General features: G+C 46.7%; 1 protein-coding gene across 1 annotated transcript in view; it reads right to left on the bottom strand.

The window, feature by feature from the left end:
* The window catches only part of LOC137154572 (uncharacterized), a 72,074-nt gene continuing 57,323 nt past the window's right edge, over nucleotides 1-14,751 (bottom strand). Inside the window, exons 4-8 of the mRNA XM_067550302.1 lie at nucleotides 9,412-9,486; nucleotides 3,506-3,589; nucleotides 3,076-3,141; nucleotides 2,514-2,602; nucleotides 1-940 (exon numbers count right to left, since the gene is read on the bottom strand). Coding sequence (XP_067406403.1) covers nucleotides 776-940; nucleotides 2,514-2,602; nucleotides 3,076-3,141; nucleotides 3,506-3,589; nucleotides 9,412-9,486 — 479 coding nt within the window. The 3' untranslated portion in view covers nucleotides 1-775. The remainder of the gene's footprint in view (nucleotides 941-2,513; nucleotides 2,603-3,075; nucleotides 3,142-3,505; nucleotides 3,590-9,411; nucleotides 9,487-14,751) is intronic.

Raw genomic sequence — 14,751 nt, 5'->3', positions numbered from 1 at the left:
CTTGCAAGCATGGAGTCTGTGTATAGCAAAAGAGGACTTTTAATAAAAGGGAAAAGGAGCCCAGCATTAATTTGGGAAAACACCACAACCACATTCAAAAGCGTGTGACCAAAAGTAAACCTGACCCCCCATTGTGTTGGGCAATGTCCTTTGCCTAGCCTGGTGAACGAATGTCCCCTTAACATTTGTGATCTTGAGCAGAATCCTTGATCTCTCCATGGCTTGCTGCCTGCCACCCTTAGACGGTAAGGTCTTTGGGGCATGGAGCATCTCTAATTATGTGTATGCACAGCACCTAGCAGAATGAGGCCCTGATCTCAGCTGGGCCTGTAGGTATTGTAATTCTAATCATAATAATTATATTTCTGCAAATGGAATATGAACACAGCTGAACTTCACTCAACAATTAAAATGAAACCTGGGCAATTGTTCTTGTTTGTTGATTGCTGTGACTGGTATAAAAAAAACTTGCACACATGTATTCAGCCTCAGACAGTAGGAAACGTTAGACTTGAAAATCTTTATGCCACTATGAACAGAGATTCAAAAATGATTTGAGTGTAGGTATACTTTTCTGTGCCAATGAATTATCAGAGTGAAAAAGGCAGCAGTCCCATTGCAACCTGTGTTTCTGCTCAGAGGATTGCAGCTGGATCTAATAGGAAGCAGAGCACGTTTATTTCAAGTGAGATCTGAAATGAGGACAGGACAAATTTGGGGCCAGTCTGCCAATGGGATAAGTCATCTAGTGTGACTGGGCCCACACTGATTAACATCATGGCTGGTCATACACTGCATCGGAGGCTGGACTTTTCTTTTTCTTCACTGGTGCATACAGAGTTGTTGGCTCTTCATTCCTTTGGGCAGGCTCTAAATATTCCTTGCGAAAGCACACAGAGCTATAATTCAGGCTGCTGTCTTTGACTGGAATCGCAGGAGCCTGGGACATTAAAACAAAACCAAAGCAAACCACATACGTGACTATGGTCTGAGAATCTCATTGAATGAAGACACCAAATACAGAAGTGGTCTTTGCCTCATGAGCCCTTCTCCCGCCCCTCTCCTATCCTCTCCCTCCCATTCCACCCCCCAAATGTTCTTTAACCAAAGGTTAATTAGACAGGGATTCTCATCACACAGAGTCTCCTGAGATCTCAGTAGGAAAAACCTTCTTGAAACTCTTTTTCTCATGAGAAGTGTTAGAGGCCACTGTCCTGGGTGAAGGGCAATAGTAACTGTTTGAGTTTCTAATCTGCCCCTTAGCAAATTTTTCTTTGCTTCTACAGCAGGGAGGGAGCTCGGCTAGGAGGAGGCTAGTCCCTGCAGATCTTGGTTTAGCTCAGTGGTTCCCAACCTTTTTGGCTCGAGGGCCACAGATGTCATTTTTACAAACCTGAAGGGCCACCAGTCTCCGCCAGCAGCTCCCCAGCCCCACTGCAGCCAGACAGGAGTTCAGCGAGGACCTCCTTGCTGATCTTCCATCTCCCTGGCTGCAGCAGGGAAACTGCATGCGTCCTGTAGCCCTGTGCTCCACCTGGGGCCCTAGGCAGTGGCTCCCTTCTGCAGCCAGGGGGATGGGAGATCAGTGCTTGCCTCCCTCGGGCTCCAGCAGGCACCCAGTGTCTATGGACCTAAGGGGAGCGCTTTGCTGTGCTCCCTGCTACAGACACGGGAGAGGAGCGCTGATCTCCCATCCCCTTGGCTGCAACAAGGAGCCTGCCCTGGTCTTTTAGCCCTGCGGAAACACGCTCCACCTGGGCCCTTAGTCAGCGGCTCCCTTCTGCAGCCAGCGGGAGGGGAGCCGGGGGCTACTTTGAAAGCCCCTGCGGGTCACTTTTGGCCCCCGGGTCACTTTTGGCCCCCAGGCCACAGGCTGGGAACCACTGGTTTAGATAGTGCCTAAAGCAGAGGGAAGGGTGGGTGTGTGAGAGTGTGGGTGTGTTGTCTCCAAAAACAAAAGAAGGTCACTGCAGTTTAAAGGGATATGTATTAAATTCAAAAGCTAAAAGCAGTTTCTCAGATGTGGCCATTTAAATTAGAGCTGAACTCCAAATTAGACTCCGATCAGTCAGTCTAAACTGCATCCCTGAAGGCACATGCCTTGCATTCCCGAGGTAGTGACTACCTACCGTTCCCCTCCCACATTCTGAATGTTGAGGTGAGTTGTGTCCACCAGCCCATATCAACCCGTTTTGGGGGGCACTTAGCTTTAGTTGATCCAAGCCCTTTCTAGCTTTAATCCACCTTTAAATATAAATTGGAGTGTTTCTGTGTTAGAAAATAAAGAACCAGACCTAACACCCCTCAAAGCCTCCTGGCAAACCCAGAGCAACCTACTCCCCTTGCAGTTTTCCCTTCCTGGAACATGTTCTGTTACATCCCAGCAGCCATATTTTGCTTGCCTGAAAGTGATCATGAAAGCCTTGATCACAGGATGGCTGCTTTGGGGAGGGAAACTGAGCAGGTTCCTTGATGTGGCAATGCTTGGTGGGATGGGAAAAGCAGCTTTGTACCTGGCGTTGCAGGTGTCTTTCCTCCGGTTGTGTGACTCCAGTGGTGCTTTCTGGGTTGCTGTACAACTGGGTACGTACTTCTGCAGTTTCTTCAAACAAACAAACACTCATTAGGATGTAAGTTACACAGAATGGTGACTGTAGCCTTCTCACAAAGAAACCCTGTCCCCCCCATCTCAGAGATACAGAGCTGAGTTAACATAGGGCCTGATCCTGAGCTCCTGGGAAGCATTCAGCATCTTGTAGAACAGTGATTTAGGGCCTGATTTTCAAAGGAGCTGAGCAGCTGTAACTCTCCTGAACTCCCACTGAGTACGGGACTGAGGGAACTGACTGGCTGAAACTGGGTCCTTAGCCTCTATGGATCATTGGCTTTATTAGAATGATTGACAACAGGGCTGCAAGCAACCACTTGGGATCATTAGCACAGGATTGTTCCCTATACCTGACTCCTGTGTGTTTCACCTGGTCTCCTCTCGAGCATAGTTAGAGAGGAGGCCAGAGTGGCTTCCTCTGGCCTCAATAGCATGCAAATTTTGAGCAATTTTTTGTGAGTTCTTGCCTTGTTGTGTTGGAGTCTCTGTATGCGTATCCGCTCTGCTCCTCAAACTTTCCTTAGCTGGGAACCCTAAAACCAGACAACGTGAAGACTCAGTGTCCTGGAGCACACAATAGTTCCACACAATAGCAAAGACAAAATCATACAAATAAGAATAATATTGAACTGATTTAAGTTAAATTGGTGCAACTTCTATGTGTAAATAAGTTCCAATCCCCTCGCTGGTAGGTTCCCTCTGTAAGGGTCCTATTTTGTTTGCGCAGAGCCTGGATTTCTTGCTATATGTTTTGTTTGCAAAGCAATTTCTGATGTTGGCTGTAAAGTCTGTGGTCAGTGTTAGCCAAGTCTCTGGACATGGTCTAAGATGAAGATCTGAAGTGAGCACTTTGCTCTCTTTGGACAGGATGCATTTTGCTTGCAGGAGCAAACTCACATTTTCGCACTTTGAAGCAGCAGACGATGAGCAGGCTCAGTATCAGCAGGAGAAAAGTTAGACCCACTATCAAAGCCATAGGTGCTGTCGGGCAGAGAGAAGAGATGGTATTCATGTCAAGAACACATTGACTAAGTGAGAACAAATAGCTAAGCGAGGTAACATGATTTTATGTTTGAGCTGGTAATAATAACAACTCACAACAGTCATCAAAATAAAACAAATAAAACTGCTTGAAATTTTTCATTTTTTCCTAAAGGAAAAAACATTTTAACAAAATTTTTGCCAACATTTACTCCCACTTTTTCAGTCAATTTCTTTTTAAATTAAAAAAAACCAGAATAAAATAAAACCAAACCCAACCAAACCTCCTCCAAACAGGAAAGAAATTCATAACATTTTTCACTAATTTTATTTCCATTTCTCTCTGATCAGTTTACTGATGATTAATAGGCCATGTCTACACAACCAAGTTTTGACACCACACGTTACGTTGGCATATAGCCGCCACAGATAGTACTTCACTTTTGCTCATGCGTGCTTGTTTCCTGGCATCGGTGAAGCGCATACTTACCAGGAGTGTTTGTGTCAGTGCACAGTGTGATGTACCATCGGTAGGTATTCCAGCACACAATCTGCCGCCATCTAGCACACTGTCATTTGGGTAGTTTTGGGAATGCATGGTGGGACAGAAATGACTCATGTAGTGATGCCTGGGTGCAAGGGGTCAACTTCTCATAATGCAATATTGTCCATCCCATAACATCATCTCTATCCCATAATTTTCACACCTATTTTCGATTTCTCATGACTCCGCGTGGGACTTGTTGCTGTCTACCATCTGACAAAAGCCTGAAGCCTGCACAGCTCTGCACCATTGTCATGAGCATTGCAAGTGTAGGATGCACAATGCTCCTGGATTTACAGAGTCTGAAGAAGAACCACGGGGAATATGATGATTTCCTGGCAGTTAGTTTGCTGTAGGACATACTGAGAAGCAATTCAAGGTGGTTGGTGGTGTTCACAGAGCAGCTGCAAATGTTGGAGGGCCGCTTCTGGGCCCAGAAATTAGCACTGATGGGTGGGATCGCATCATAATGCAGGTTTAGGATGACAAGCAATGGCAGCATAACTTTTGGAGGTGCAAAGCCACATTCCTGGATCTGTGCGTGGAGTTCAGCCCAGTCCTCCAGTGTACGGACACAAAAATGAGAGCTGCACTGACCATGGAGAAGTGTGTGGCGATCTCACTGTGGAAATTTGCAATGCCAGGCAGCTACCGGTCAGTTGGGAATCAATTTGGAGTTAGGAAATCCATCCAGGCGGTCATTGTCATGCAAGTGTGCAGGGCCATTAATTGCCTCCTGCTACGTAGGACTGTGACTCTCAGCAACGTGCAGGACACAGTGGATGGCTTTGCAGCTACCGGTTTCCAAACTGCAGTGGAGCTATAGATGGCACACACATCCCATTTTGACCCCAGAGCACCTTGCCCCAGGGTACCTCAACAGAAAGGGTTACTTTTCCATGGCTATGCAAGCACTGGTGGATCACCAGAGATGCTTCTCTGACATCAGGATTGGTGCATGACACTTGCATCTTTAAGAACACTGGACTGTTGAGAAAGCTACAAGAGGGACCTTCTTTCCCGCCTGGCAGATTACCGTTGGCGATGTTGAAATGCCAGTAGTGACCTGAGGGACACGGCCAACCTCTTACTTCCCTTGCTCATGAAGCCATACACTGACCCCCTTGACAGCAGCAAGGAGCAATTCAACCCACAGGTTCAGCAGGTGCAGAATGACAGTTGAATGTGCTCTGAGTAGATTGAACAGGCGCTGGCGTTGTTTGCTTACCAGACAGGATCTCAGCGTGAAAAATATCCCAATGGTTATAGCGGCCTGTTGTGTCCTGCATAATATTTGTGAAGAAAGGGGGAAAACTTGCTGCAGGGGCAGAGGTGCCTGTCTGCTATCGGATGAGCTCAGTGAGGAGCTATACAGCTTACAGAAGCTTTGGGGCCTTGTCTTATCCTAGCCCTTATGCCGGCAAAACTTTTGTCACTCAGGGGTGTGAAAAAAATGCCCCTGAGTGACATAAGTTTTGCCGGCATAGTGCTGTCCACACAAGCGTGTATGTCGGTGGGAGACACTCTCCCGCTGACATAGCTACTGCCGCTTGTTTAGGTGGTTTTATTATGTCAGCAGGAGAGCTCCCTCCCATTGACATAACGTGGCCATGCAAGCGCTTATGCCAGCAAAACTTATGTTGCTCCGGGGTGTGTTTTTTTTACACCCCTGAGCAACAAAAGTTTTGCTGGCATAAGCACCAGAGTAGACAAGGCTTAACAGTGAGCCACAGTAGTGTGCTGTGCTCAGCTGGGGGTAGCAGGCTGGGGGCCTGTTAGGAACTGTGTCGTGCTTGCTGCACCTCTGCGCATGTGACAGTGCACCAATTAAACGTTGGGGGGTTTGCTGTAAATTTATGACCATGGTAGTGTTCAGCTCTGCCCTGCTGGGTTGTGAGTGTGCAAGGCCACACCCAGCAGGCATTCTGCACCATCTTGTGTAAACCAGTAAAGACTAATTACTTTCAAATGAAAGCTTTTTATTCACTGATGAAAACAGCTCCAAAAAATAATGTGAACAACTTCAAGGCAAATACATTTTAACTTAAAAAAAAAAAAATTGAGGAAGCTTTGTAAATGAACAAGAGGAAGGAACACTGGTGTCCGTTGTAGCTACGTGTACATCAGCTGTGGCTCTCACTGGTCTATGTAGGTGAAGCTGCAGCTGTCCATACATTCCCCCGGTGTGGAGGGGTAGGGGTAGCCCTGAAAAATGCTGACGGGTGTTGGGAGGAGATATGCTGCAGTTCTCCACTGGCTGCAAGGGGAGCTGAGCCCAGGGTTGTTGAACCAGGAGGTCAACAAGAGTCTGCAGCATCTGCGTCTGCTGATGGAGAAGATCCATTGTGTCCTGGTGCATCTCCCTCTTCCCTTCCACGCCTTTTTCCTGCCCGCTCTTTGCTTCCCCATACAATCTGCAACAGGCCTTCTGTTCAAGGTCAGATGCAGCGCTGGCTTTCAGAATCACACAGAACATGTCCTCCCATGTCCTCTTTTTTCCTCCTCCGTATCTGGGACAGATGTTCTGCTGGTGTGGAGGGAGTCCCCCTCAAGGCCACAATGGCTGCAGCTGCAGCTAAATCACCCCATTGTCAGGATAATAGGAACAGAAAGTGAAACTTAAGACTCAGAACTCCCCTCAACTTCCTTTGCTCCCCTAAAGTGTTAAACAGGACAAGCTTATAGACACTTGTGCTTTGGAAGTCCTGAACCCCAGCTCCAGCCATGGTGAGTATGACCTGCCAGCGGTGAAGGAAACAAGGAGGAAATTGCTTGGTTGCATGAAACTATGAGTATAGGGAAAAGGCACTGACGACTGATGCCATTTTCCACAGGTCGTGGTGGTGGTGGCAGATGGTATCTTACTCCTGAGAGTAACATAAGCACAGAGAGGCCAGCTGCTGCTGGTGTCCCAAAGCCACCTGGGCCCGTACGCTGTTGGTCTGTGTGCTGCAATGGTGCCTGCCCAAGTAATCCCTGAGTGGCATGGGAAAGTGTCCTGCTGCAGAGGAAGAAACAAAGCTGCCATCCCTAGAAACCTTCAGCAGAGGATTGCAGAGTACCTCTATGGAAGTTTCATTGAGCTCTCTCAAGAAGATTCAAGGGACATCCCTGTGTGCATAAACTGTTCTGCACAGTCCCCCGGTGAACAAAAAGCAAATAGCAACTCAGCCGCTCTTTGTTGTGCCTCTACCTCTCCTAGCATGAGTAAATTAATGAAAGGTCAAAAGCTGCGTCCTGCTATTTTGGGGGGGTCTTCCCAGTAATGGCAAATGTATTTACACACTTACCCAAGGTGCCTTCCCCTGCATCAGGCTCACCCGTGTTCGACTGCTGGGATTGGCTGGACTGCGATGGAGTCAAAAACATGTCTTGGCTTGCTGCACAACTGGGTCCTCCAGTTGCCTGTCCCCTGAACTCCTCCTCCTCTTGCTCATCCACCTCCTCTTCCTCACTGTTCACAGCAGGGGCCTGTGACTCAGGCTCTTTGGAAGTATCCAGGGTGATGTGGAGGGGGGTGTCTCTGCTGAGGACAGCATGCACCTCATTGTAAAAGTGGCAGGTCTGCAGCTTGGCACCAGGTTGATTGTTGGCCTCGCTGGTCTTCTAGTACACCTGCCTCAGCTCCTTGGCTTTCACACTTCACAGCTGCTGGTCCCCGTGGTACTCCTTCTCCTGCATCCCCCCTGAGAAAGATGCTCGTAGATGTCGATGTTCAGAGCTGTGCCTGCACGGCCTCTTCTCCCCACAGACCCAAGACATCCAATATCTGCTGTCTCCTCCAGGGAGGAGCGAGTTTCTGCTGGCACTGTCAATTGCACACAACAGCACAGCGCAGATATAGGGGTGTTCCTGGCTGCCCAGCTTGGTGAAAAGGCCTTTTACAAAATTCACAAAGGTTTTAAAGGAGGGGAGGGGTTTCCAGTCTACGTGACCCCTGGGCAGTGGAGCTGACAATTGTAACCAGAGCGGTCAGCATCAGACATTTTGGGACACCTGCTGGAAGGTGACCATAAGTAACTGTGTCTACACTCACTCTGTGTCGTCCTCTGTACATTGACCTTGGCTCAATGCTGCTCAGGGAGGTGGTGCAACTATGTCAGCGTAATGGGGCATTTATATCTGTGGGAGACAAATTTAAATGCAGACACATCTACAACTAGATTAATGCAAAGTGGCTTATGTCAACCTAACTTTAAAGTGCCACAGAACTCTCGTTGTCACTACAAAGACTAACAAATTTAATATTTGCAGACATAAGCTTTCGAGAGACTTAGCTCTCTTCTTCACACCAGGCCACGCTTAGCTCTAAGGCTCATGTGGACTAGGGAAATTCCACAGCATTAACTGCTCTTTCATTTATGTAGCACCTTTCATCCAAATGGAACCGAAAGTGCTTTATAGACTGACTGCTGAAAAGACACACAGTAAATATAGGAGTTGCTTTGCCCACCACTGAAATGCAGCTACCTCTGAGGTGGAATGCAACCGCTGTCTTACAGTGCATAAAAACACTACACAAAAAGAAAATGCTGGTGACTTTAAGTGCAAGAGCTGGGTAAATACTGCAAAATTTCTGCAAATACAAGTTTACATTTTAAAATTCATTTACTGTGACTATGTTTACACCCTTGGCTGTGTTCGTTTTCTGTGAGTATTCCATAGAACAAGTTCGTCCATCCATCCATCCACCCCTCTGGTATCTGAATGACTAATACTAGCGCAAATACTAATGAAGAGTGAATTTTAAGAGCTGATGACATATATTTCACTCTCTCGGAGGCACCTTTCAGGTTTCAGGACGTGGAGAAACTCTGGGTCCAAAGGATGGAGGGAGGAATAGATTTCACAGGTCAGACTCTTAACTGCTGTAAATTGAGGTAGCTAAATTGGCATAAATGGAACGATGTCAGTTTACACCAGCTGTGGAGCAGACCCTGTGTTTAACTGTGTTCAGTGAAGGGATGTTAATTGTTCCATACAATTAATACAGCTCATCTCTAAAATTAGGCAGTCAGAGAGAGGGTAGATGTACAGCTGAACCAGAAAAACGTGCATGTAACTGTGTCTGTGTGTGAAGTTATCACAACAGCACATGCAAAATGGATAATGGGGTGCACAAAGTCATTATCTGGTAGATCAAGATCAAATTAGGCACCTAATAACGGCTGAAATTGAAGCTCAGTTGAGTCCTATTTTTGTTTCTAATTTTCTAAAACTGATCATATATATGAAATATGTTAGCCCCTCCACCCCCCACTCTTGCAGCACTGATTACCTTCCTCTTCATGGGGCACAGTAACGTAAATACATCCGTCTGCTGCAGCTTGATTCTCAGGTTTCTGACCTGAACCTAGAACATAAATCAACAAGAAAAATCTCACTTGGCTGGATGCTGGGATTTTTACAGGGATCTTTGTGCTCTGTGCAGCAGTTGCAAACAGGCAGGAAGCAGCCAGAGGAGCCAGAACCACTAGTGGGAAGGGAACTGCTCAGTGAAAGCAGCCTGAAGGCAGATGAAGGTAGGAAGCAGCCCTGGGAAGTTGCAGTGAGTCTGAGGTAGCAGCAGACCTGAGCTGTGTAATACAGGGTTCCCGGGCTGGCATGCATTCTACCACTGACCCCAAGGAAAGCGCTGAATAAGCCCCTCTGTTACAAGAGGGGACAAGGTCTATTGAGCGCTGGGTGGGGCTAAAGGCCTGGGTTAAGGTCACTACACTTGTTTGACTGGGCTTTTCACTACCATGGAAGGGGTGCGACTGGCTGGAGGGCTGAGTTGTGAGATGGGACAAACAACTGCAGGGGCCATCACCAGGGACCCCAGATGTGAAGACGATGCTGCACTATGTTTGGCCACAAAGGAGTCCACTGCCGGTGAGCGACCTCTTCACATCTGCCCCAAGGAATGTTTCTTCCTCACCCCTAACGGTGTGTGGTGGGCTGTGGGGTTACTGAACGTCAGTGGTGGGGAAGGGAGAGAAGGAAGGTGTCTGCTACCAGCTCGAACATGTCTCAGCTGCTTTTCTTGGCCCTCAGATAACGTAAAGGGCTTCTTTTGACGTGTTCAAGCACGGTGCCCCTAATCACATGAATAGCCCCAGTTTTGCAGAATCAGAACATTGCCCGGGACAGAGCCCTCCATAGGGTCACAGCTTCTGATGTGACCTACGAGTTTTGGTTTAGAAATAAGGCCATAATAACTATATGAACAGCAGATGGTGCATGCACCCACCTTGCCCTCAATGGCCCTTCCCCGCTAGCCAGCATTTGGAATTAGCTTGAATTACCTTTTCCTATTCAAAGAATTAAGCTATTAAGCCTGGTCTGTGGTTTTTCCCTTTGATCTGCAGGCTGGTCCCTTCTCCCAGCTGAGGAGGATTTGGCTCGGGTCTTATTTCCAAATGGCACAGAGTGAGCCCTACTCCTTCATGTGCCCCCAGCACCGCTATTTGCCAATTTGGGCCCAATTTCCTAAGTTGCCTAAGCCACCAAATTGAGCATCAGCTGCACCTAAGTGAGACTAAATCAACACTAAGACTTGTCTACCTACAGCAGTCAATCAGTTGTGCTTCAAATAATGCTGCTGCATCAGCCATTGATTATCTCCACTGTCTGAGCTGGGATGAGGTTTGCTATTATGTATATTTCCACTTGGGTGCCAAGATGCTCTGAGGTGTGAGGCTGTCTGGATTAGGGGTGACCATTTATAACGTTATTGATCTCAATATTGCAAAATTACAATGAATCTTGTAAAATATGCCATGTAAGGTAACATTGGGAAAATTATGATTCAGTGAATATGATAAGCTCTTCTATATGTGTGTATCATCCTTGCATTGTAAGCTATGACAGTGTGTGATATTTCTGGATCTAAAGCATATGCTGGGCTACTGGGTGATACCCCCAACAGATAAGTCTCAGCTCTAATTGAGACTGATTGAGAGCCAGTCAAGGACATTTAGCTTGACTAAAAACCAGGGTAAAATCCAAACTCCTATTGATCTGGTAATGTGGCTGACCCGTTGGGTATCAGGAGAAATTTCGATAAATTGAATAGAGCTTTTATATAACTTGTCTCTTTACTGGACCTAGTTGCTGATTGGGAGCCAGAGACTGAAATGTAAGAAAGGTGGCTGTGTAACTTCTTGGTTTAGCTTCTTGATAACCAGAGTGGGGGTAATCAAGAGCTCTGTGACTGGCTGGTGAATCTATCTGCAGTGTTAGCCACCAGCTTTGGGAGAATCTGCTCTCCTTTTGCAGCCTGTCCTGCCCTTGGCATTTTCAGGTGGGCTACTGTAGGCACGGACGGGTCACATTGCGTCAGGGACAGTGATGGACAAAGCAGCTTTAACTCTGTTAGAATGAAGCAGTCTACAGCCAGTAAAAGCTGCTATTTGAATTGATTTTTACACCATTTTCCAATTTATTGGACTCAGGATCCATTACAGCTATGACTGCTTCCCTGTAGAAAAGACTTTCCAACATGCACCTGTTTATATGGGATCCTACCATACAATGACAAGACGCACACATTGTATGGTTTTACTTATACACGAGAAAAGGCCGGTCCGAGGTATCGTACCTGACAGACAACTTACCATGATGACCACAAGCACTAGTGCCGAGTAGAGCAGCCCTCCGATGAGATTTCTGACTAACAGCATACCACTGCTCACAACTGGGACGAGAAGTAGGTGCAAAAGACGGAAAGAATTTGTTAGTTAATCTCTGACTGTTGGTAAAATGGGGAAAATGCACAAACACCTAGAATTTATTGAGGAAATTATTCAGGCAACCAATCCCTGAGTCTTTATGTGACCATGTCTCACAACCTGATTCAGATGCCAGAGGATGGAAATAAAGTCAGCTGTTTCTCCCCCAATCCCTCATTTTTTTCTGCATCATAAATTTGAGACTTCAAATGCCCCCTAAACTGGGGATTATCCTTTTATTCTTAAACCCTAGTTTTGGTTTTCATCTTCTCTCTTAGTTGTCCACGTGGAAGTTAAAGATCCTATGGAATTTTTAGAGAAATGTAGGGGGTTAGTGGGTTGGGGCTTTACTAAATGTAGATTAGGTGCCACATTTCCATGTTTTTCACAGTCACTGCACTACAGAGTTTTATTCCAGGGATATGGACATGGCTAAGAACATAGAGGTCACGGATAGGCTCCTTGGGGATGACTGCCCTGGAGGCAAAGGTCTCGCTGGGATAGCTCAGCACTGGGTTGACAGCTGTGAAACAGCATGAGAAATAAGTCAGAAGAGAATTGTGCTATCCACACTAGAAAATGTAAAACCAAGGGCATCTCCTAAGATATGAAAGCATTCTATAGAACAAGTACTTCCGTCCATCCTTGTGGTATCTGAATGACTAATACTAGCGCAAATACTAATGAAGAGTGAATTTTAAGAGCTGATGACATATGTTTCACTCTCTCGGAGGCACATTTCAGGTTTCTGGAGATGGAGAAGCTCTGGGTCCAAAGAATGGAGGGAGGAATGGATTTCACATGTTAGACTCTCAGATGCTGTAAATTGATGTAGCTATGTTGACATAAATGGAATGATATCAGCTAACGTCAGCTGTGGAGCTGACCCTGTGTTTAACTGTGTTCAGTGAAGGGACGTTAATTGTTCTATACAATTAATCCAGCTCATCTTTAAAGTAGGTAGTCAGAGCCTGATGTACAGACAGTGTAGATGTGCAATTGCACCTGAAAAACGTGCATGTAACTGTCTGTGTGTAGAGTTATTACAAGTGCACGTGCAAAATGGATAATTGCAAGATCGAAGATCAAGATCAAATTAGGCACCTGATAACGGCTGAAAATCTGAAGCTCAGTTGTGTCCTATTTTTGTTTCTAATTTTCTAAAACTGATCATATATATAAAAGATGTTAGGCCACCCCCACCCTTGCAGCACTGATTACCTTCCTCTTCGTCAGGCACAGTAACATGACAACATCCGTCTGCTGCAGCTTGATTCTCAGGTTTCTGACCTGAACCTAGAACATAAATCAACAAGAAAAATCTCACTTGGCTGGATGCTGGGATTTTCACAGGGATCTTTGTGCTCTGTGCAGCAGTCGCAAACAGGCAGGAAGCAGCCAGAGGAGCCAGAACCTCTAGTGGGAAGGGAGCTGCTCAGTGAAAGCAGCCTGAAGGCAGATGAAGGTAGGAAGCAGCCCTGGGAAGTTGCAGTGAGTCTGAGGTAGCAGCAGACCTGAGCTGTGTAATACAGGGTCCCCGGGCTGGCATGCATTCTACCACTGACCCCAAGGAAAGCGCTGAATAAGCCCCTCTGTTGCAAGAGGGGACAAGGTCTATTGAGTGCTGGGTGGGGCTAACGGCCTGGGTTAAGGTCACTACACTTGTTTAACTGGGCTTTTCACTACCATGGAAGGGGTGGGACTATCAGTGTCCTGGCTGAAGGGCTGAGCTGTGAGATGGGACAAACAACTGCAGGGCTGGAGGGGCATTAACAGGGAGCCCAGATGTGAAGAGGCTGCACTATGCTTGGCCACAAAGGAGTCCATTGCTGGTGAGTGACCCCTTCATACCTGTCCCAAGGGACGTTTCTTCCTCACCCTGAACAGTGTGTGGTGGGTTGTGGGGTTACTGAACGTCAGTGGGGGAGAGGAGTAGGGAGGGGAGGGAAGAGAAGAAAAGGAAGGTGTCTGCCACCAGCTCGAACATGTCTCAGCTGCTTTTCTTGGCCCTCAGATAACGTAAAGGGCTTCTTTTGACGTGTTCAAGCACGGTGCCCCTAATCACATGAATAGCCCCAGTTTTGCAGAATCAGAACATTGCCCGGGACAGAGCCCTCCACAGGGTCACAGCTTCTGATGTGACCTACGAGTTTTGGTTTAGAAATAAGGCCATAATAACTATGTGAACAACAGATGGTGCATGCACCTCCATTGTCCTCAATGGCCCTTCCCCACTAGCCAGCATTTGGAATTAGCTTGAATTACCTTTTCCCATTCAAGGAATTAAGCCAGGTCTGTGGTTTTCCCTTTGATCTGCAGGCTGGTCCCTTCTCCCAGCTGAGGAGGATTTGGCTCGGGTCTTATTTCCAAATGGCACAGATTGAACCCTACTCCCTCATGTGACCCCAGCACCCCTATTTGCCAATTTGGAGCTTCTTTTGATGTGTTCAAGCATAGGGCCCCTACTCACGTGAATTGCCAATTTGGGCCCAATTTTCTAAATTGGGTGCCTAATACTAGCCACCAAATTGAGCATCAGATGCACCTAAGTGAGACTAAATCAACACTAAGAGCTTGTCTACATTACAGCAGTCAATCAGTTGTGCTTCAAATAATGCTGCTGCATCAGCCATTGAGTATCTCCACAGTCTAGGCTGGGATGAGGTTTGCTATTATGTCTCCACTTGGGTGCCAAAGACGGATTGAGGTGTGAGGCTGTCGGGATTAGGAGTGACCATTTATAATTATTGATCTCAATATTGCAAAATTACAACAAATCTTGTAAAATATGCCGTGTAAGGTATCATTGGAAAAATTATGAATCAGTGAATATGATAAGCTCTTCTATATGTGTGTATCATCCTTGCATTGTAAGCTATGACAGTGTGTGACATTTCCGGATCTAA

This window comes from Emydura macquarii, unplaced genomic scaffold (genome assembly GCF_026122565.2).
Source record: "Emydura macquarii macquarii isolate MOO-44397 ecotype Brisbane River unplaced genomic scaffold, CSIRO-AGI_Emac_v2 contig_295, whole genome shotgun sequence".
NCBI classification, from domain to species: domain Eukaryota; kingdom Metazoa; phylum Chordata; order Testudines; family Chelidae; genus Emydura; species Emydura macquarii.
The sequence above is the reverse complement of the archived record's forward strand: the minus strand, read 5'-3'. Positions and strand labels throughout refer to the sequence as shown.